Source organism: Phoca vitulina, unplaced genomic scaffold (assembly GCF_004348235.1).
Source record: "Phoca vitulina isolate PV1807 unplaced genomic scaffold, GSC_HSeal_1.0 scaffold24, whole genome shotgun sequence".
Classification (NCBI taxonomy): Eukaryota; Metazoa; Chordata; class Mammalia; order Carnivora; family Phocidae; genus Phoca; species Phoca vitulina.
The window spans coordinates 28,335,357-28,357,150 of NW_022589727.1; the positions used below are offsets into that span (position 1 = coordinate 28,335,357).

General features: G+C 36.2%; 1 protein-coding gene across 8 annotated transcripts in view; it reads left to right on the forward strand.

Annotated features, from left to right (window-relative positions):
* PTPRM (protein tyrosine phosphatase receptor type M) overlaps positions 1-21,794 on the forward strand; it is a 799,041-nt gene that overhangs the window by 326,289 nt on the left and 450,958 nt on the right. For all 8 annotated transcript variants that reach the window (XM_032421158.1, XM_032421157.1, XM_032421160.1 and 5 more), the window contains exon 4: positions 5,913-5,991. In XM_032421158.1, the coding sequence (XP_032277049.1) occupies positions 5,913-5,991 (79 nt within the window). The remainder of the gene's footprint in view (positions 1-5,912; positions 5,992-21,794) is intronic.

The window sequence follows — 21,794 nt, forward strand, 5'->3', positions numbered from 1 at the left end:
TTTGACTTTCTCCCACTGTTGAAAAGTATAAAAACCATCCTTACTTTGTGGGTAACAGAAAAACAGAGGTTGGGGGGGTTTGGCCTGTTGACTATAGTTTGCTGACCCTTGTCTTAAAATTTATGTTGTTAAAACTATGTCATATAACTGTTCCTTGCATCTACATTGCTAGGTCAAGTAGATGATTACTACATTCCTTACTTAAATGTGGAAGTAAAAGTTTTAGAGCATATATGTGTGTGGGGTGTGTGTGTGTGTGTGTGTGTGTGTGTGTGTATGAATTAAAGGATATATATATTTGTGTGTGTGTGAATACATGGTTGTGTATTATATATGTATATGTGTGTATAGATAGGTATGTATGTATATATGTATCGGTCAGACATATGTATGTGTGTGTATGTATGTGTGTGTGTATTCTACATATATGTAGTCTGTCATGCTTACTAGTTAAAGCAGTTCAGTAAAGAGTCCAGACTTAGAAGTAAAATAGACCTAGAATTACACCCTGGCCCTGCAATGTACTAATTGTGTGATCTCAGAAAAATTACATAATTACTTTCTGAGTCAGCCTCCTCATCCCTGAAAGGGAATTTGCTTGCCTCATATGGTTGGGGGAAATTACATAATATATACAAAAGATACTTGAGACACAGATGGGTGCAGTATATAAGTGGTTTTTAAATTTTTGAATTTTCCTAAATGAAAAGACTTGGTGTGTTTCTTAAAGAGACCCAAACCTCACTTCTAATACAGACTTCCAATGTATTCTGTTCTATTTGATAAAAGTAAGCATGGGCACATGTGCAAATCAGTTTGTTTCACCTTTCTTTTTCCTTTTCCAGTGGTGCCATTGGTGTTCTCATGTTATTACTTCTTTCCTCTGACCTCTATCTTTTGGCCCTCAATGCTGGCATTTTCAGACATCCCAGGGACTCCCGCTGGGTTCTGCATATACTTGTTATACTTCACTAGAGTAATACCTGTACTTTCAATAGAGTAGTTCCTTATTTGACAAAAACAGACCAAAATATTTTTGCTTTTGGAGCTTTCTTGGTAAGGGCACTGGCTAGAAAAAAGTACAAAATGAAAAGCTTGCCAGATAACAAGAATTCAAGACAAGGAAACCTTTTTATGGGAGTCTAAAATCTGTTTTTAAGAAACCTATTTAAAATAGGCCTTATGTTCTCAGCTGCATGTCTTAACCCTCGTGTTTGTTAGAAGCAACAGAGTGAATCTCTTACTGGTCAGATGTTCAAATCAAGTTAGCAGTCAGTCTAAGATTGTTGTAGAGCACCTAAATTCAGGAATTTTCATTCAATCATATTTATTTCAAAATAGCAAACTTTTCAGTACAAATCAGACCTACTTTATAATTGTGGTATGTGTTGAAACATTTATATACTAAGTTATAAACTTGATGAAGCAGCTAATAAAACTTGTATTCATAAGCCCTTTAACTAAAATTACTAAAAAAGAGGTGGAAAATGGTCTTTTGAAAAACTTGCTTCAGTTTTTGGAAAGAAGCATTGGCGTTATTGCTTCCAAACTTGCAACACTAATTCACCTTCTTAGGTATAATACCTAAATGTGTCATGTAAAAATTTTATTGGTATATTGTATGTCAATATATACATGTGTGTGAAGTGTGTGGACACACATAAACTTATCTCTGAAGATTATTTTGTCCTTTTTGTCTCTACAGTTAGGGAAACTAAGTTAAGTCAGTGTTGGAATCTGCCAAGCTTTCGAAGTTTACTTTCCAAAATTTCTAATTAACTGAATGGAGCAGTCCATTGTTCTCTTGGTGTATTTGCAATGAGATGCCTTTAGAAGACTGAGGGGAACAGATAAAGTTTCAGAAACAAATCTGTGTTTGATTCTTTTGTTGTGGCCTCACTGGCAAGTCGTCTTGCTGGGAATCTGGAGTGCATGGGCTTGCTGCTGAGTCTCTCTGCCTCCGGTCCAGCAGGGACACTTGTAAGTCCTTTTGGGGGCATCTGTGAGTTTAATGAGCAGGGTGAGAAATGGATTGAAGGTTGTGTTGGCTGTGTCAGAGGTGTCCTGGCTGGATGGGTAAGGAGGAGGTGACAGTCCTGTGGTGGAGAAAGATCGCAGTCCTATGAGCTCTTTATTGTTCCCACCTGTTACTTGGCCATCATCTTGTTCTGTTTGTTCATTGTGTTCCTTATTTTTTGTGGACCTGAAGCCTAAATTTCGTAAAATTGTCTAATATTTTTTGGATCCCTTTCAGAGCTTACAGTAAATATCCTATAAATAGTTGGACAATAAGACTCAGAATCTTTGAGTGTGAATCTTTGAAGGTCATAAATTCTGTGAATGTGATAAATGAAAAAAACAGGTTCAAAGGTTTTAGGGTGACTTATCAAGGTCTCTCATTTCTTCCCCTCCTTTCTTTCTCTCCCATTCTTTCATAGGGCCATGGTCCTCTATTGGTTTAAATGAAATATTGTGCTTTGAATTTACACATGGCAACTTCAAAAATAGATCCACATGAACATTTTTGTATGTACAGTATATTCTAAGAGTTAGCATATCTCTTCAATAATAAAGATTATTCCATTTTTATAAGAAGCTTCAACCCTTGTAGTTGATAAAGTAAAAATATGGTTTGCTGTGAAGGACAGTTTTGCATCTGTTCTGTTCATGATGCTTATCACAGTACTTATCACGGTGCGTGGAAGAAAGAGGACACCCAGTGGAGACTTGAATTGAATGAATGTGTAAGAGGGAGGGAAGAAGGAAGGGAGGTCAGCTGGGAGGAAGGAAGGATGGATGAACATGTCTGGTTTTGGCTTTCAAAATACCCTTTCCATGACCAGGGCCATGGAGTTCTTGGGTAGCTGGTGGTCATGGACATAGGTCTATGCAGTGGCCATTGTGAGCAGAGCAGGCGGCTGCATCCTGTGCTGCCTGCTCTTGCTGTCTCCTCCCAGGGCCCCAGCTTGGAGGGCTTCTGGAGGCCTCTTTCCCCCACTTGCTCTCAGGGCTCATCTGCTTTTTGTTCCCTCAACTGTCCTAGACTTCAGCAGAGAGAGAAATATGCAAGATTACAGATTGTAATACTGTGCATGCATCTCTTCCTTTCTCTGTGTCATCAGTGAAAAATATATATATATACTTACGAATAGGACAAAGTGTTTTTGTTTTGTTTTGTTTTGTTTTCATTTCTGTTCTACTTTGGTCCTCTCCTCTCCCCTGTATGTTTTGTATTTCAGTGTTGTGACATCGTGGTGCAGGGTCATCTAGTCTAGCAGGTGTTTCTGGGATGACTTCTTATCTAGGGAGCCCCCTGAGCTTTTCCATTTTGGGCTTTGCTGATTGCTTTCTCCATTTTTACACCCACTGCACACACATAAATAATGCAGTCCTAGGGTTGAAGTGTTTGTTCAGGCAATGTGTAGTAGTGAAAACATCCAGAAAGACTGGGTTTTTAACAATTATTTTGTATCTGAATCTCTTTGTTCTTCAAATATTAATCCTTGAAGAATTTTTTCATGAACTGATAAATAAGATAATGGGGTGATATCAGCCCAGTGTATGTACTGTATTATGCGCTTAGTAAATGGTAATTTATAGTTACTTTTTTAAGTTAAAATTTTTGTGGAGATAATTGTGGAGTCAGATACAGCAGTAAGAAATAATACAGATTCCTGTGTACATAGTACCCAGTTTCCTCCAATGGTAGCGGTTTGCAAACCGAAAGTATAATATCACAACCAGGATATTGACATGGTTGAAATCTACAGAGCTTTTTCAGATTTCCCATTTTACAGATTTCCCATTTACTTTGTGCATGCATGTGTGTGTATTTAGTTCTATACATTTTTTTGCTTTTTTTTTACTGTAGTAAAATACAAATAACATAAAATTTATCATCTTAATAATGTTTAAGTATACAGTTCAATGGTATGAAATACCTTCTTAATGTTGTGCAACCATCACCAGCATCCATCTCCAGAACTCTTTTCATCTTGCGTAACTGAAACTCTGCCTCTGTAAAATAGTAACTTCCTATTGCCCCTCTCTTCAGCCACTGGCAACTATCATTCTGCTTTCTGTCTCTCTGGATTTGATTGTTCCAGGTAACTCATATATGTGGGGTCATACAGTATTTGCCCTTCTGTGGCTGACTTATTTCACCCATCATAATGTCCCCCAGGTTTCTCCACATCATAGCATGTGTTGGAATTTCCTTCCTTTTTAAGACTGAATAATATTCCATTGTATGTATTTACCCCATTTTGCTTACCCATTCATCCATCAGTGGATACTTGGTGGCTTCCGTGTTTTAGCTATTGCAAATAAAGCTGCTATGAACTATACAGTTTTATTACCTGAGGAGGTTTGTGCACCATCACTACAGCAAAAACCTTAAAGGTTCCAGCATCACAAGGATTACTCAACTTGTGTTGTCCTGTAACCACCCTCCCGTCCCTTTTTCCTCCATCCCTAAGCCCTGGCAACCACTAATCTGCCCTCCCTTCAAAAATGTTGACTTTACACAATGCTACATAAATGGAATCATATAGTTGGGAATCTTTGTGATTGGCTTTTTCACTCAGCATAATTCTCTAGAGCTCATCCTATCATCAATAGTTATTTCCTTGGTATTGTGGAGTAGTATTCCATGCTATGGATGTACGACAGTCTGCTTTATTATTTACCATTGAATGCCATCTGGGCTGTTTCCAGGTTTTGGCTACTATGAGTAAAGCTTTTCATTTGTGTACAGATTTTTATAGGAATGAACCTTCATTTCTCCAAGAGTGCAGTTGCTGTTTTTTTTTAAGACTTAGCAAATTTATTTTGCATGAGCCACAGTCTCCTTGGTGATGCAGATATGTGTAAATGGAGATGAAAATAATGTCATGTGGACCTTTTTAATAATAGCCATATTAGACAACTTCAGACAATCATGTTAAGAACATTGATAACTTCTTACTGCTTCTTTTTTTTTCCTTTAACCTCAGTTTCTCTGAAGTGACTCTACAATCTCAAAAATATCGTTCATTCTGAGAACTTCAGATCATGTTGCCCTTCTTTTTCCGCCTTACTTTTCCCATGATCAAGCAGTTGCTAAAGACCTCTTGATTTTAGCATTGTAGAGATTTTTATGTCATTCTGCTCTTAATTCATATCTCTGCCATCTGAGTTTCAGCAGCTATAGCGTCTTTATATTACTAATATAGTGTCTTCCCTGGAATCCCTGCCCTAAGAGAGGAGCCTCTGCAACCTGGTCACAGCTGACTTTTACAGTTGTATGTCCCAATACTCCTCTTCATGGCCATGGCCATGTCCACCTCAGGGCCTTTGCAGATGCCCAGGAAGAAGCACTCTCCTTCCTCATTCATAATCAGCTGTTAGGAGAACTGCAACCTCCTCACAGGAGGTCCTTTTGGTATATGTTATTCTAGTACCCTGTACTTTTCTTGCACAGCACTTATGGTAGTTTTTTTCATTTTAGTTGCATAAAACCCAGGGCCCCACATGGTTCAGCATGGTCATAGAATCCCCTCAAAGGAGTTGACCAGAAAATATGTTCTCTTAAAACAATTTAAATCTCAACATCGTCTATGGTAAATGACTTTAAGCCTCCGTCTTCCAAATATCAGCTCTCAACCATGGTATTACCTCCTTACCAGGTGAGTCTTGAGGTAGGATGATGTCTGACCCAGCCCTTCCCATTAACCTCTCTGAAAACTGGATTGGGATCTTTTCTATCTTTGTCATCTTAGAACCTGGAACGTTGATTGGCAGATATTAGGTGCTCCATTAATGGTTGTTAGAAACATGATGAATGAATGAACAACCTACATTTATATGTAGGAGACATTTGGTAAAACTCTGACAAAATGAGTGAATAATATAAATCTTTCTTAATTTTCCAGGTGGTTTTTGAAGTGATAACTTCTGGACATCAAGGCTACCTTGTTATTGATGAAGTGAAGGTGTTAGGACATCCGTGCAGTAAGTTGCCTCAACTCTTACACATTTGGGTCCATCGTTGGGGGCATATTTATGTTACAGATTAAGAGAAGACACTGAAACCTGGGGAGAAGTTATCCTGCTAAAAGAGTTCCTGACAAGCCTTTAAGTGTTGCTTTGTTAGCCCAGAAGTCCAAAAACATCTATTTCATGTGTCATTCATTGTATGTAACTGAGCGTCTCTAAAATGAAGATTAGGAATGAGGACTAATGGCCTGCTTTGGTATAATCAAACATCCTTGCAATGATCTGTGGATTTCCCTTTTAAATAGAAGCACAGGTTGAACATTGAGAATCTGTGCATTTTGCTCCTAAATTCAGTGTATTACTGGCATACTTTCAAACAGCATGACCCCAAACAGGCCTGGGATCTGTCAAATACAAGAAATGTACCTGAACCACTTAGGGACTCCAGAAATGGCCTGAACTTCATCTTTTAAAAATTAATATTTTAAAAATTCCAATGGGTGATAAACACACCCCCTTTTTTTTTTGCTGTTCAGTATGAACAGCTATTAACAGGCTGTCATATTTGTATCTGAACCATTGTCATTAAATCAAAATAAAATATTGCATGTAAGCCAGTCCCATTTCTCCCTTGCCTGTCCTGGGGCCACCACTGGGTGAGCTTGCTGCAGCCTCCTCCATCTGTAAGGTTCGTATTCCACAAGCAGCAGAAACAGATGTAGCTGCTTCAAGCAGAAAAGCTTTGTATAGAAATGGAATTGGTGGCAAATAGAACCACGGGGAACATTGGTGATCTAGGCTCCAGTAATGGGTGGGAACCAAAAGAGAGACTGCAGCCAGAACCATGGTGACTGCTATGCCTGAGGGGCCATCTGTGGGGGCAGGGGTGCTATAGCCTACTCTCTGGCCACCTGACCCTTGTCACCTGCCGGAACATTTGTCACTGTCTCCGTACCTTTGCCTCCTTGGTCTTAGGCTCAAGACCCCGAGTGGGATTATCAGCGTTGGCAAGCTAGATCATGTGCTCATTCCCTTGCTAGCAATCGGGTCATCTAGGAAATCCCACTGTGGCTTTTTTTGCCTTCTGTCCTGGGAGTTAGGCCAGGACTTTTACCAAAAAACATACAGTGGGGCATTTCCCAACCCCAGAATAGTGCTTTGAGAGCTGAGCAACCAAAATACTGCAAATGTCTATGTGTGTGCATGTGTGTGCATGCTTGTGTACATGCATGGAGGTGTGCTTTTTCCCATAACCACTCTGGTTCATAAAAAGTAAGAAGGTAATGTTTACCTTCTGTAAATTGGAATGAATAGTATCCAACTGTACAAATTACTCTGTATTTTTTTTCTCCACTTAGCGTTATGTTTTTTAGGTCAATCCATGATATTATATCATATGAATATACTATGCTTTATTTTTCTATTCTTCCACAAACATTTAGTTTTTTCTCCCAGCTGTTCTTTATAACAAACATGGCTACAGTGAACATCTGTGTGAGTGCCTCTGGGTGCAATGTACAAGAACCTCAGTAGGGTATATTCTTAGAAGCAGAATGGCTGGGATGTAGGATAGAAACACTTTTAGTTTTACTAGATGCTGCCAAATTGCTATGAAAAGTGTCTGAACCAGTTTATATTCCCACCAGCGCACATGGGAGTTTTATTTTCCCTATATCCTTGCCCAAAATTGATATTGTCAGACTTTAAATCTTTGGCCGTGTGAGGGATGACAGCCTGCTTTATTTTTAGGGTCCCCAGCATTAAAGAGAGAGAGACTGGCTGGTTCAAACATTCCTGGATTTGTGCTGGTGATCCCTACCCCAATTCCTGATAAAGTGGTTATACCTGCAATGATATTAAAGATACAAACATTTGCATAAGTGTCTCTGCTTTTGTTGCCTGGTTTGAAGAGATCATGAGCTCATTCTCTGTGGTAGTTACCAAGAGCCCTTTGTGGTCGTTATCTGATGAGGGTATCATGGCACAGTCATCTGATTCCATCCAGAAGGATTTTGCTCTCTCTGTGATCTTTATCTGGTGCTCAGAGCTTGCCACAGCACCAAAGTTCAAACACCGCAATCATCTTGTTCCTTACATTTGCCTTTCTTCTGTCTGCAAGACTGGTGAGTTCAAGAAGAATTTCTCTCCCTTTTTTTTCTGAAAAGGCAGGAAAACGAACAATGCTGTACCTAACTGGAACAGCAGGGCAAATTTAGCAAGCGGAATATAATTACCTGAGTTGGAACTTGGCCAGATCCTCAGAGTAATAGCCTTGGGCTTGGAAAAATGCCATGGGATCTTCTAATGTGCATAAATGATCCCACCTCAGATTCACCTCTTACCAGGAGGTTAAAGAAAATAAAGGAATGATGCATGCCTGCTATGTGCTGAGTGCCCCCTGTTACTCAGAGCAACCTTCGCCCTGCTGCAGATGCAATGGATGAGGCCAAGTTTGCAGGGGTCCGTCTTGTTCTCTATCCTGGGTTTGTTCTACATCTGGCCATCGGCCAACAAAATAGCTCCTGATGTGTGGCTCCTCCCATGCCGCAGCATCTGAGTCATTGTCTTCAGTAAGATATAAAGACTTACTTAATGCTTGTCCTTCTATCAGAGCCTCCCAAAATGTGTCTCCCACAGTTTTGTTCATTCTTTGCAAGCTCAGCTGCCTATAGCCATAGAAATGGTGTTTATGGTCTCTCCTTTGGAGAATACTGGTATTAATACCTAAATGGCTTTACAAACTGCTCTTAAGAGACACAGAATTGCAAAACAGGCTCTGTACCAGGGTAATGTATGGTACAACAGCATTTTGAACAGTAAGCTTTAAATGGTTTTGATGATGGGCCTTCTGTAATTATTTTTTCCTGAATCTCTAAGTTTATGGGGAAAACATGCAAATAAAGATTTTAAAGAAAGCAATAGTTTGGTCTTAAAATGTAAAGCTTTGCAGGTAATATTTTAGGGGATTTCCCAGCAAGATTTCTAAATAATAATCAATTACTTTGAAATCATGATAGTCATTAGATTTAAATCATAAGGGGGCATAAATATTTCATATCTAAAACTCTGCTTTCCAAAAGATTCAAAACTGCTGAACTTTATTTACTTCACTCTGAAGGCTCCTGTTCGGACTTATATAGGTTTATGAGCAGGCATTTCAACATTTTTTTAAAAGTACTTGTTCTGTTAAGAGTATACAGTTGCTCATAAAATTGATTTTAATGTAGTGACAATAAAATGCAGGATCAGCATGAAATGTGGATATGGCTGTGCAGAATCAGCAGCTCGATGGCTTAAGCCCACGTCTAATGAACACAGATAATTTTTGTATTTGGTATGCACACTCAAAATATATTTTGAATTTGGTTCAATAATCCTAGTAGGAGAACCTGAAGAAGCATTTTATCAGCTTCATAATGTTGTCTCCTGTTTTTAAGTAGGTTATAAGCTATGCATGTTGGGTATTTCTGTTATTGCCTTGTAGTGCTGGTGTATATTTTTATGTCTTACAAGCCATACAGCATTTTAACAGGTTTATTGAGATATAATTCACATATCATACAGTTCACCCACTTAAAGTGTACAAGTCAGTGTTTTTAGTATATTCACAGAGTTGTGTAACCATCACCACAATCAACTTTAGAATGTTTTCATCACCCCAAAAAGAAACCCTGCACCCACTGTTAGGTCAGTTCTCCATTCCCTTGGCCTCCACCCTCAGCTGTAGGCAATTACTAATCTACTTTCTGTCTCTGTCGATTGGCTTGCTTTCTCATAGTTCATTTAAATGGAATCATACAATATGTGGTCTTTTCTGTTTTCTTTCACTTAGCACATTCATGGTTCATCCAAGTTCTAGAGTGTTTCAATACTTCATTCTTTCTTGAAGCTGAGAAACAGTCCATTGTATGATAATACCACATGTTCTTTACACGTCCATCAACTGATGAACGTTTGAGTTGTTTCTAATTTGAGGCTACTGGGACTAACACTGTGATGAACATTTCCGTTACAGGCTTTTGTGTGGACATTTGTTTTCAATTCTTTTGGATATATACTTAGGAGGAGGATTGCTGGGTCACAGAATAACTCTATGTGTAGCATTTTGGGTAACAGTGAAATTGTTTATCAAATTGGCTGCACCATTTTACATTCTGAGGAGCAGTGGACTCTTGCCAATATTTGTCATTTGTCCTTTTTTTTTTTTTCTTTTTTCTACCTCAGTGGCTTTGAAGTGGTATTTCTTTGTGGTTTTGATTCCCTAATGGCTAATTATGTTAAGCATCTTTTTCTCTATTGGCCACTTATATAGCTTTTGAAAGAAATGACTGTTTAGATTTTTTCCCCATTTCTAATTGAGTTATTTATTTTTTCCTCAGTTTTATTGAGAAATAATTGACATACATCACTGTAAAAGTTTAAGGTATCAGCATGGTGGTTTAATATACATATATTATGAAATGATTACCACAATAAGTTCAGCTAGCAACCATCTTCTCATTGTAGATACAATAAAGAAAAGGGAAGAAAAGAAAAGGAAAGAAAGAAAAGGAAAACAATTGTTCTCCTTGTGATGAGAACTCATAGGATTTAGGATTTACTCTTGGTATATATACCAAGGTATACTCTATGGTATATATCACACAGTGGGGATAGCTGTAGTCATCATGTTGTATGTTACATTCCTAGTATTTATTTATAACTGGAAGTTTGTTCCTATTTACCACCTTCCTTCCTTTCCCCTCCCTGCAACTCCCCCCGGTGACTACAAGTCTGATATCATGAGGTTGTTTTCTTATTTGTTTGTTTCATTTCAGATTCCATATGTAAATGAAATCATGCAGTATTTGTCTTTCTCTGTCTGATTTATTTCACTTAGCGTAGTGCCCTGAGATCCATCCATGTTGTCACAAATGATATAATTTCCTTGTTTTTTATGACTGAATAATGTTCCATTGTATATATATCCCACAACTTCTTTATCCACTCATCAACTGATAGAAACTTAAGTTGTTTCCATGTCTTGGCTGTTGTAAATAATGCTGCTATGAATATGGGGGTGCAGATATCTTTTCTAGTTAGTGTTTTCGGTACGTTTGGATAAATTGCTAGAAGCAGAATTGCTGGGTCATATGGTAGTTCTATTTTTAATTTTTTTGAGGATCCTCCATACTGTTTTCCATTGTGGCTGTACCAGTTTACATTCCCATCAACAACACATAAGGATTGCCTTTTCTTCACATCTATACTGGTATTTGTTACCTCTTGTATTTTTGATGATGGTCATTCTAACAGGCATGAGGTGATATCTCATTGTGGTTTTAATTTGCATTTCTCTAAGGACTAGTGATGTTGAGCATCTTTTGTTTTCATGTACCTATTGATCTTTCATATATCTTTTTTGGAGAAATGTCTATTGAGGTCCTTTGTCCATTTTTAAATTAGGTTATTATTTTTTTGCTATTAAGTTTATGAGTTTTATATATTTTTTAGATATTAAACCCTCATGATATATATGGTTTACAAATATTTTTCCCATTCCATAAGGTTGTCATTTCACTTTGTTGATAGTTTATTTTGCTGTGCAGAAGTTTTTAGTTTGATGTAGTCCCACTTGTTTATTTTTTATTCTTTTCTTGTGCTTTAGGTGTCATATCCAAAAAGTTATTACTAAGACCCACACCAAGGAGCTGTATTCCTTTGTTTCCTTTCAAGAGTTTCATGGTTTCATGTCTCACATTTATGTCTTTAATCCATTTCAAGTTAATTTCTGTGTATGGTGTGAGATATGGGTCAAATTTCATTCTTATACATGTGAATATCCACTTATCCCAGCTCCATTATTGAAAAGACTGTCTTTTTTCCATTGAGTATTCTTGACTTCCTTTTTAAAAATTAGTTGACTTTGTGTGCTGGGGTATATTTCTGGGCTCTCAATTCTGTTCCATTTGTCTATTTGTCCATTTTTATGCCAGTACCATGCCATTTTGGTGACTATAGATTTATAGTGTAGCTTGAAATCAGGAAGTGTGGTGCCTCCTGCTTTGTTCTTCTTTCTCAGGATTGCTCTGGATATTCAGGGTCTTTTTGTGGTTCCATGTAAGTTTTAGGAGTGTTTTTTCTACTTCTGTAAAAAAAATGCTTTTGAAATCTCAGTAAGAATTGCATTGAATCTATAGATGGCTTTTGGTAGTATTAACATTTTAAAAATACTAATTCTTGGGGTGCCTGGTGGCTCAGTCAGTTATGTGTCTACCTTTAGCTCAGGTCATGATCCCAGGGTCCCGGGATCGAGCCCTGCATTGGGCTGCCTGCTCAACGGGGAGTCTGCTTCTCCCTTTTCCTCTGACCCTCCCCCCTGCTCGTGTTCTCACTCTTTCTTTTCTTTTTTTTACGATTTTATTTATTTATTTGAGAGAGAGTGAGAGAGAGCACAAGAGCTCTCACTCTCTCTCATTCAAATGAATAAAAAAAATTCAAAAATAATAAAATAATAAAAATATTAATTCTTTCAATCCACGAACATGGGCTCCCTTGCCATTTGTGTCTTCTAAAAATTTTTTTCATCAATATCTTGTCGTTTTCAGTGTAGAGATATTTCATCTCCTTAGCTAAATTTATTCCCGAGCATTGTATTGTTTTGATGCTATTGTAAATGAGATTGATTGCTTTATTTCTTTTTCAGAAAATTCATTGTCAGTGTATAGGAACACTACTCCATTTTATATGTTAATTTTGTATTCTGGGACTTTACTGAATTCATTGATGTAACAGTTTTTTAGTTGAGTGTTTAGGTTTTTTTGTATATAAAATTATGTTATCTGCAAATAAGGGTAGTTTTCTTTCTTTCTAATTCTGATAATTTTTATTTCTTTTTCTTGTGTGATTGCCCTAGCTAAGACTTCTAGAACTATGTTGAATAGGAGTGGTTAAAATGGCAATCTTGTCTTGTTCTAATCTTAGAGGAAAAGCTTTCAACAGTTCATCATTCAGTGTGGTATTATCTGTGGGCTTGTCATATGTGACCTTTTTGTGCTGAGATATGTTTCTTCTATGTATAATTCATTCAAAGTTGTTATCCTGAATGGATATTGAATTTTGTCCAATGCTTTTTCTATATCTATTGAGATGCTCATAGGAGTCTTCTTATTCATTCTGTTAATGTGATATAATCATATTGCTTGATTTGCATATGTTGAACCATCCTTGCATCCCAGGAATAAATTCCACTTGATCAAGGTGTATGATCCTTTTACTCTGCTGCTGAATTGGTTTGCTAATATTTTATTGAGAATTTTTGCATCTGTATTCATTAGGGATGTTGGCCTATAGTTTTGTTTTGTTTTGTTTTGTTTTTAGTAGCTTTCTTTTCTAATTTTAGTATCAGGATAATGCTGGACTCAAAGAATGAGTTTGGGACTATTTCCTCCTCTTCAATTTTGTAGAAGAGTCTGAGAAGGATTGGTGTTAATTCTTCTTTAAATGTTTGGTAAAATTCAGTGGTGAAGCCATCTTGTCCTGGGCTTTTCTTTGTTGAGAGATTTTTGGTTACTGATTCATCTCCTTACTCATAATTGGTCTATTCAAATTTTCTATTTCTTCCTGAATTAGTGGTGGTAAGCTGTATGTTTCTATGAATTTTTCCATTTCTTCTAGGTTGTTTGGTTTGTTGGCATAAAGTTGTTCTTAGTAGCCTCTTACGTCCCTTTCAATTTCTGTAATGTCTATTTCATTTATAATTTGTTGCTTTGGGTCCTCTCTCTTTTTAACTTGGTTAGTCTACCTACGGATTTGTCAATTTTGTTTATCTTTTGAAAGAACCAACTCTTAGTTTAGCTAATCTTTTCTACCGTTTTCTATTCTTTGTTTTTTTTCTACTCTAATCTTCGTTGTTCCTTTCTTCTGCTAACTTTGGGCTCAGTTTGTTCTTTTTCTAGTTCTTTAAAATGTAGAGTTAAGTTGTATATTTAGGATCTTTTTTGATTCTTAAATAGACATATATTGCTATGAAGTTCCCTCTTAGAACTACTTTTGCTACATCCCACAAGTTCTTGTATTTTGTGTTTCCATTTTTGTTTATTTGAAGAAACCTTTTCTCCCCTTTAATGTCTTCTTTGATCCATTTGTTTTTCAGGAGAGAGTAGTTTAATTTCCATTTTCTCATGAATTTTCCAGTTTCCTCTTGTTACTGATTTCTAGTTTCATTCCATGGTGGTCAGAAAAGATTCTTGGTACCATTTCAATCTTCTTAAATTTGCTAAGACTTGTTTTGTGGCCTAACATATGGTCTATTCTAGAAAGTATTCCATGTGTGCTTGAGAAGAATCTATATTCTTCTGTTGTTGGATACAATGTTTTATATATGTTTGTTAGGTCCATTTGGTCTATAGTGTTGTTCAAGTCTGCTGTTTCCTTAATGATTCTCTCTCCAGATGCTCTATCCATTGTTGAGAGTGGGGTATTAAAATCCCCAACTATTATTGTGTTACTGTTTATTTCTCCTTTTATTTCTAGAAGTTTTTGCCTTTGTGTGTCAGTGCTTCACCGTTGTGTACAGATATCTTCTTGTTACATCTAATTGTTAATCTCGTTGATGTATTAGGCCCCTCTGTCATTACATAATGACTTTCTTTGTCTCTTTTTATCATTTTTAACTTGAAGTCTGTTTTGTCTAAGTATAGCTGCCCCTGCTTTTCTTTTCTTTTCTTTCTTTCTTTTTTTTTGGCTACCATTTGCTTGAAATGTCTTTTTCCATCTCTTCACTCTCATCCTATGTGTGTCTTTAGGGCTAAAGTGCTTCTCTTGTAGGCAGCACATTGTTGGATCTTGTTTTTGTTCTTTATCCATTCAGACATTCTGTGTCTTTTAATCTATTTATATTTACTGTAACTATTGACAGGAAAGGACTCACTATTTTCATTTTGTTAATTTCTTTCTGGTTGCTTTGTAGATCTATTTTTCCTTGTTTCTGATTCTGGTGTCTTTTTTGTGTGTTTCGATATTTTTGGTTTCAATATGCTTTGATTTCTTTATCTTGTTCTTTTGTGAAATTACTACAAAATTTTTCTATATAATTCCCATAAAACTTATATAAAATATCTTAAACTTATAGCACCCTATTTTAAACTGATAACAACTTAACTTTAATAGAATTTGGAAGCTTTACACTTTTACTTCTCCTCCTAAAAGGAACACTTTAGGTTGTTACAAAATAGGTTCTTTTGCTACAATTTATATGTTTTTTATATTGTATAACTAACAACAGATCATTCTATTTATATGTTCTTTTTTTTAACTTTTAGAGTTGTAAATGAATTATGCACCATTATTACCTTATTGCAAAATCTAACTATGACACTAAATTTACCATTACCAGTGAGACTTACTCTACTTTTTTATGTTTTTATTATGTTAATTAGCATTCTTCTACTTCCACTCAATGAACTCTCTTTGGCATTTTTTTTATTAAAGTATAGTTGACATATAATGTTGTATTAGTTTCAGGTGTATAACATAGTGATTTGATAATTCTGTACATATGCAGTGATCACAATAAGCATAGTTACCATCTCTAGCCATAAAAAATTATTAAAATATTACTGACTATATTCTGTATGCTGTACTTTTCATCCCTGTGACTTGTTTATTTTATAACTGGAAGTTCATACCTCTTAATCTATTTCACCCATCCTCCCACTCTCCTTTGGCAACCACCCATTTGTCTTCTGTATTTACAAGTCTTTTTCTATTTTGTTTATTTGTTTTGTGTTTTGATTCCACATATATGTGAAATCACATGGTATTTGTCTTTTTTTTTTTTTTGCCTGACTTATTTGACTTAGTATAATACTCTGTATATTCATGCATGTTGTCACAGATGGCAATATTTCATTTTTTATGGCTGAGTAATATTCCATTATGTACGTATGTATATACATGGGTATATAACATTTTCTTTATCCATTCACATATCGATGGACATTTAGGTTGCTTCCCTATCTTGGTTATTGTAAATAATGGGGCAATAAACATAGGGGTGCCTATATCTTTTCAAATTTATGTTTTTGTTTTCTTTAGTTAAATACCCAGCAGTGAAATTAGTAGATTGTATGGTATTTCTGTTTTTAAGTGTTGAGGAAACTCCATACCACTTCCCATAGTGGCTCCACCCATTCCCAACAGTAGTGTACAGGGGTTCCCTTTCCTCACATCCATGCCAACCCATTATTTCTTGTCTTATTGATACTAGCCATTCTGACGGGTGTGTGATGGTATCTCACATTGTGGTTTTGATTTGTGTTTTCCTGATGATCTTTGATGTTGAACATCTTTTCATACGTTTGTTGGCCATCTGTATGCAGTCTATGGAAAAATGTCTATTCAGCTCCTCTGCCTATTTTTAATCAGATTATTAGATTTTTTAACTTTTTTTTTGGTGTTGAGTTGTATAAGTTCCTTATATGTTTTGAGTATTAACCCCTTACTGGATATATCATTTTCAAATATCTTCTTTTATTTAGTAGGTTACCTTTTTGCAAAAGATTGAAGACAAAAACCCACATGCCATTTATTGCATAAAGTGGATACGGAATCCAATACTATGGTGTTTTACTGTTTTGGAGTAGGAAATAATTTAGCAGTTTTTTTTAAACATTTAAGAAATGCAGACTTCATAATATAGCATCCCAGGTTCAAAATTATTCTTATTTTATAAAACAAAATTAATTTTTTTCACTCATTGATTTATTTTCATACCCACATATTGCTTGTCTATTTCTAAATTTAGATTTTTTATGAAAACATTATAAGCAGTATGATTAAAATAAGAATAATAGTGACAAAAAATTAGAATTGTTTTCTGAATTACGTTCTGTTGAGTAATGACAGATCACATGCTTTGGTTGAGAGGCGCATAGGACTCAGAACTGACATTGCATCTTAAACGCATAGGAACCTAACTTGGATTTTTTCTCCCCCAAAATATCAATCATTTTTCTTCAAGATATGAGTGACTTTTAAAAATTATTTGTATATAGTACCTAACTTATTTTTCTATGATAAGGATGTTGAATCTGTTTTGCCACTTGAAAAATTATTTCATTAAGATCCATCTTTAGGGGCACCTGGGTGGCTCAGTGGTTAAGCAACTGCCTTCAGCTCAGGTCATGATCCCAGGGTCTTGGGATCGAGCCCCGCATCGGGCTCCCTGCTCTGCGGGAAGCCTACTTCTCCCTCCCTTACTTCCCCTGCTTGTGTTCCCTGTCTCGCTGTCTCTCTCTCTCTCTGTCAATTAAATAAATAAATAAAATCTTAAAAAAAAAAAAAGATCCATCTTTAACTTTAAAGCAAAACAAAAATAGTTTGGTCCTGTAACCTGTTAAGAGCAAGCTTCCTGCTTCTATCACAAGAGTTACATAGCCTCTTTGGCCCTATAAACACATTCATATAATGGGGATAATAATAATGATCCTTTCCTCAATGGGGTAAATATGAGGATTAAATGAGTTGATGTATATCAAGAACTTAGAACAGTGCTTGGCACATTCTAAGAGCTCAATAAATGTGATCTATTACTATTATTTTTAGGCACTCCATCCTGATGGACCCACTAAAATAAGTTAGCTGCAGATTAAGTAGCTAAACTGATCGATTGCTTACATGGGGTGATTTAGCAATGTCCATCTGCAAATTTAAAATTAAAATTTAATTTAAAATTAAAAAGAAAAATGTTTGCAGAATGTACTATGTCTCTGTGTGGGCAGTGCCAGGCTGTTTGGCTTCCATGCTACACAAATAAGAGAGTTGACTGCTTGTTCTGGCAGTTTGGGAATGCCTCCAGTTAATTTCAACCTATGCCATTACATTAAAATGCAAATGAAAATAAAAAAGGGTCAGGACCCAGTCCTCTTTTGCCCCGTGTCAGTTTGCCCTTTATTCTCACAAATTACCGTTCTTTGATCTTGTTCGCATTTTGGTGCAGGCTTTAAAGGATCAATAATATGAAACATCTGCAAAAAGATTTGCATCTTGGTCAGTAGTTTCTGGCTTTGAGATCAAAGGTTGATTTGAGATCAATTAATACCTGAAAACCTCTATTCTTTCAGCAACTGTTTTCTTAATAAGAAGCAACAGAATATGGCAGAGATGAGAAAATAGGAGAGTTGTAGTAAAAATCCTGTTTGATATTCATGGAAGATATTTAGTTTTTAGAACTCCTGCAGATTTTAGAAGAAAGCTGGCATAGCATTTTGAAAGGGTATCCAGGAGACGAATGGGCCTATAAATTTGGGGAGAGAGAGAGAATTTTTCTTTTTGAATATGGGATAGATTGAAATTTTCTACTCTAACGGTGCTCTACCTGGTGTTACAATTAAGATAGTTTGGCAGGGTTCAGAGCATACAGCTCAGCATGGGATCAAAACTTTTCTGGCTGTAGAACTTTTTGTTGGGATCTTCTCCAGTTTCCAGTGATAAATTAGTTATTTTAAATAGTAATGAACATTTTTGAGGGTACCAGTCACACACAATACCTTCCTGGCATCATCTTGTTTAATCTTTTTCCCAACCCTACATAATAGGTACCTTTTTTTAAAATCCTTGTCTTACAAATTAAATATATATATATATATATATATATATATATCTGTATATATATCCACCCACTGAGGCTTGGGTTGAAGAACTTTTGCTTCTGTTCAGAAGTAGTAAGGGGCTGAAATACTGATGCTTGAATGCATGAACACATGTGGCAGAAATCCAAATCTTAAAATAGCATCAGCCTTCCCATTTGAAAATAGTTCTAGAATTCACATCACTGGACAGGGAGAATCCAGGCATCTTAAAACTTTGGTAAGATTATGTAGGCCTTTAACATTTATTGAAAAAACTTAAAAATGCCATTATTAGAAATTTTGACTTCCATGTTCTTAAAAGAAACTAATCTGGAAAATAGAATTCCACAGTCCCTTTGTCTTCAGCCTGATGGATGAGTTACCATCTTCCATTTAGGTCAATTAATTATCTTTTATCTGAAAAGGATAAGTTGCTTATAATAGTGTTTATGCTTAATAGGTTTGTATGTGTTCATCTGGCTTCCATTTGAGTTGTGGCTTTTATTATCTTAGCCAGATTATTTTTTTCTAGCAGTCTTCTTCTCAACTAAGCAATGCTATTTCCCAAGCCAAAGACAGTCAGTCCATTCCAGGGAAGGGCCCTCCCAAAATACAATTTGAACAGAGGTATAAATTCCTTAGACCTTTAACCTTACTGTGTGAGTAATATGCACCAGCAGTCTTTCAGAAAGCTGTATTGAAGATCAAAACAATACTAAAGGAAAAGTAATAACTTTCATTCTGTCCAATAAATCTTTAAGAACAGGGACAAAGAAAGACAAACTTTCACATAATCATATCTTCGGCCTCCAAATTAAAAATGAAAGTCATATCCTCACAAATAACCCCCTGGGGGCAGTAAGTATTAGCAGAGTGTATGGATAAATGAGTTTTTCTGTGTCTTTCTTTTTTGGTTCAGTTAGCCATTGCTTGAAACAGAGCCCTTAGGAAAGCAGTCTTCCTGGGGTGGACTTCCCAGTGGATGAACAGCCCAGTAGCAGAACTAGTGACAATTCTGATATTCACATTATTTATTATTATTAAGTTAGCTGATATAGCAGATACATATATTTCATGAGTTTCTCAAGACAGATTATAGAAATTAATACTTAGTATTTTTGAGGGTGTGGTGAAAAGAGCTCTTTTATATACCCTGCTAGTAGAGATGCAAATTGTTATATGTTTTAAAGAAAGTAGTTTGGTAATTTGTGTCAAAAGTCTTTTAAAAATGCATTTCTTTTGTCTTACTAAATTCAGTTTCTGAAAATTTATCCTAAGGAAAAACCAGAAAGTCTATATGATGATTTAATTATGAAAACTTTTATCTTGGCATTATCTATAAGAAACCCAAATGTTCAACAGTAGAGGATGATCCAGTAAACTTTTGTATGTCTTTATCATATATATCAGGACTTCTCAACCTCGACCCTATTGACATTTTGGGCCAGGTGATTCTTTTTTATGGGGGCTCTCTTGTGCACTGCAGTATGTTTAGCACCATCCATGGTCTCTTTTCACTAGATACCAGTAGTACCCCCCACCTTCTCCACCCCTGTTGTGACAACCGAAAATGTCTTCTGACATTGTGAGATGTTCCCTGGGGGGTGCCATTCCCCCAGTTGAGAACCATTGATATAGCAGGCAGATTTTCAAATAGTTTTAGATGATTATTTAAGATGGGAAAATGGTGACAATATTTTGTCGTTCTTTTTTTAAATGCATGGTTACCACAAAAAGGGAGAAAGGTACCAACAGACCATGTTAGAGGGTGCTCACATTTCTTAATGGCAAGGGCGTTGTTCTGATAGTGCGATGCAAAGCCAGAAGCTCCCACCAGAGACCTCAGAGTAATCCATGAATAACATAGCTGCCCATAATATGTCCCCACGAGAGAGGATTCTACCAGGTGCTAGAAGCTTCCTTTTTTGGTTCCAGTGGAATTAATTAATTAATTAATTAATTATACCTTCATTCCACCCCCTCCCCATCCCTACCCCATTTTCAGCTGTTCTCATGATTTGGCTTTTCATCTGTCTCCTCACCTGGTGCAATGAATAATCTCTATGAACATTTCTGGTTGAATCAAAGTTCAGTTTCCCAACCTTCTTCAGGTTGTCCAGGCTTTAGGTCAACATGCTATGTGTGTCCTCAACAGGTTACAGGATACGGTCCATTTTTTAAAACAGTGTGCAGAAATACATGCATATTTCAAAAATTGCTTCTTAGAGATAAATTTTTATATGATTGAAAAATTAAATACTTCTCTATTTTTAATGTTTATTGAAAATATTTTCTAAAAGCGAAAAATAAATTATTTAAATCACAAATCCTAGGAAAAAGAATTAAATTGGTTTCCAATATCTTGGACATTTTAAAGCATATTAACTGTATTAGTAGGAAGAATATGTAAGTGAAGTTGGTCCAGGTAAGTTGTTTTCAAATGCCATTCAGATCTGGGGGAAAATGAATTATATTATTTCTCAGGCAGTTTGGAAACATGCTGTAGTATTTAAAAAAAAGAAAACGAGAACTATATGGATATCCCGCCCTTGCTCTTCCAAAATAACTCTCCTGCCGTGCTAGATAAGGAATGATATTAAAAATTTCAAGATTTGAAATTCATTTTCTGTAAACGATTTTAGCCCATGGGAAGCTTACTCTTGATGTTCGAACTAAATGTATTTTAGCTTTCCCCTTGTGCCACTCAGAAAGTGTAGAAGCTTTTGAAGGGCTGAAAATCTCTAATGGTTATATCAGGAAAGGAAATGTTACTATAGAAAAGAGAATCTTTCTTGCATTTCTGCATCTGTAGGAGGAGTGGTAGACGCTAAGCTGTGTTGTCCCCACACACTATGATTAGGCCTTCTGGTTGAGAAATTTAAGAGAACTCACTTGTAGTGCATAAAAAAAGCAAGAAGGATTTTGAGAAAATCCTTGGGGGCCTTGGGGAGTGGGGAGGGAGACAAAGGTGAGAGGAGAAGGAGTCATAGATGGGGTGCAGGGCAAAAAGCCAAGGCGTAAGACATACATGAGTAACATGGAAATTTTGCAATGGATTTGTAGGGGAAACTTTTTTGATTTTTAATTTTTAGTAACTTAACTATGTAAGGGAATACAATACCAGGGGTGATACTCAAAATGCTCCCCAGCCTTTTAGGACAGGCTCGGAACTGACCCTGGGCTTACCCAAGTGGGTGAAACAGCAGA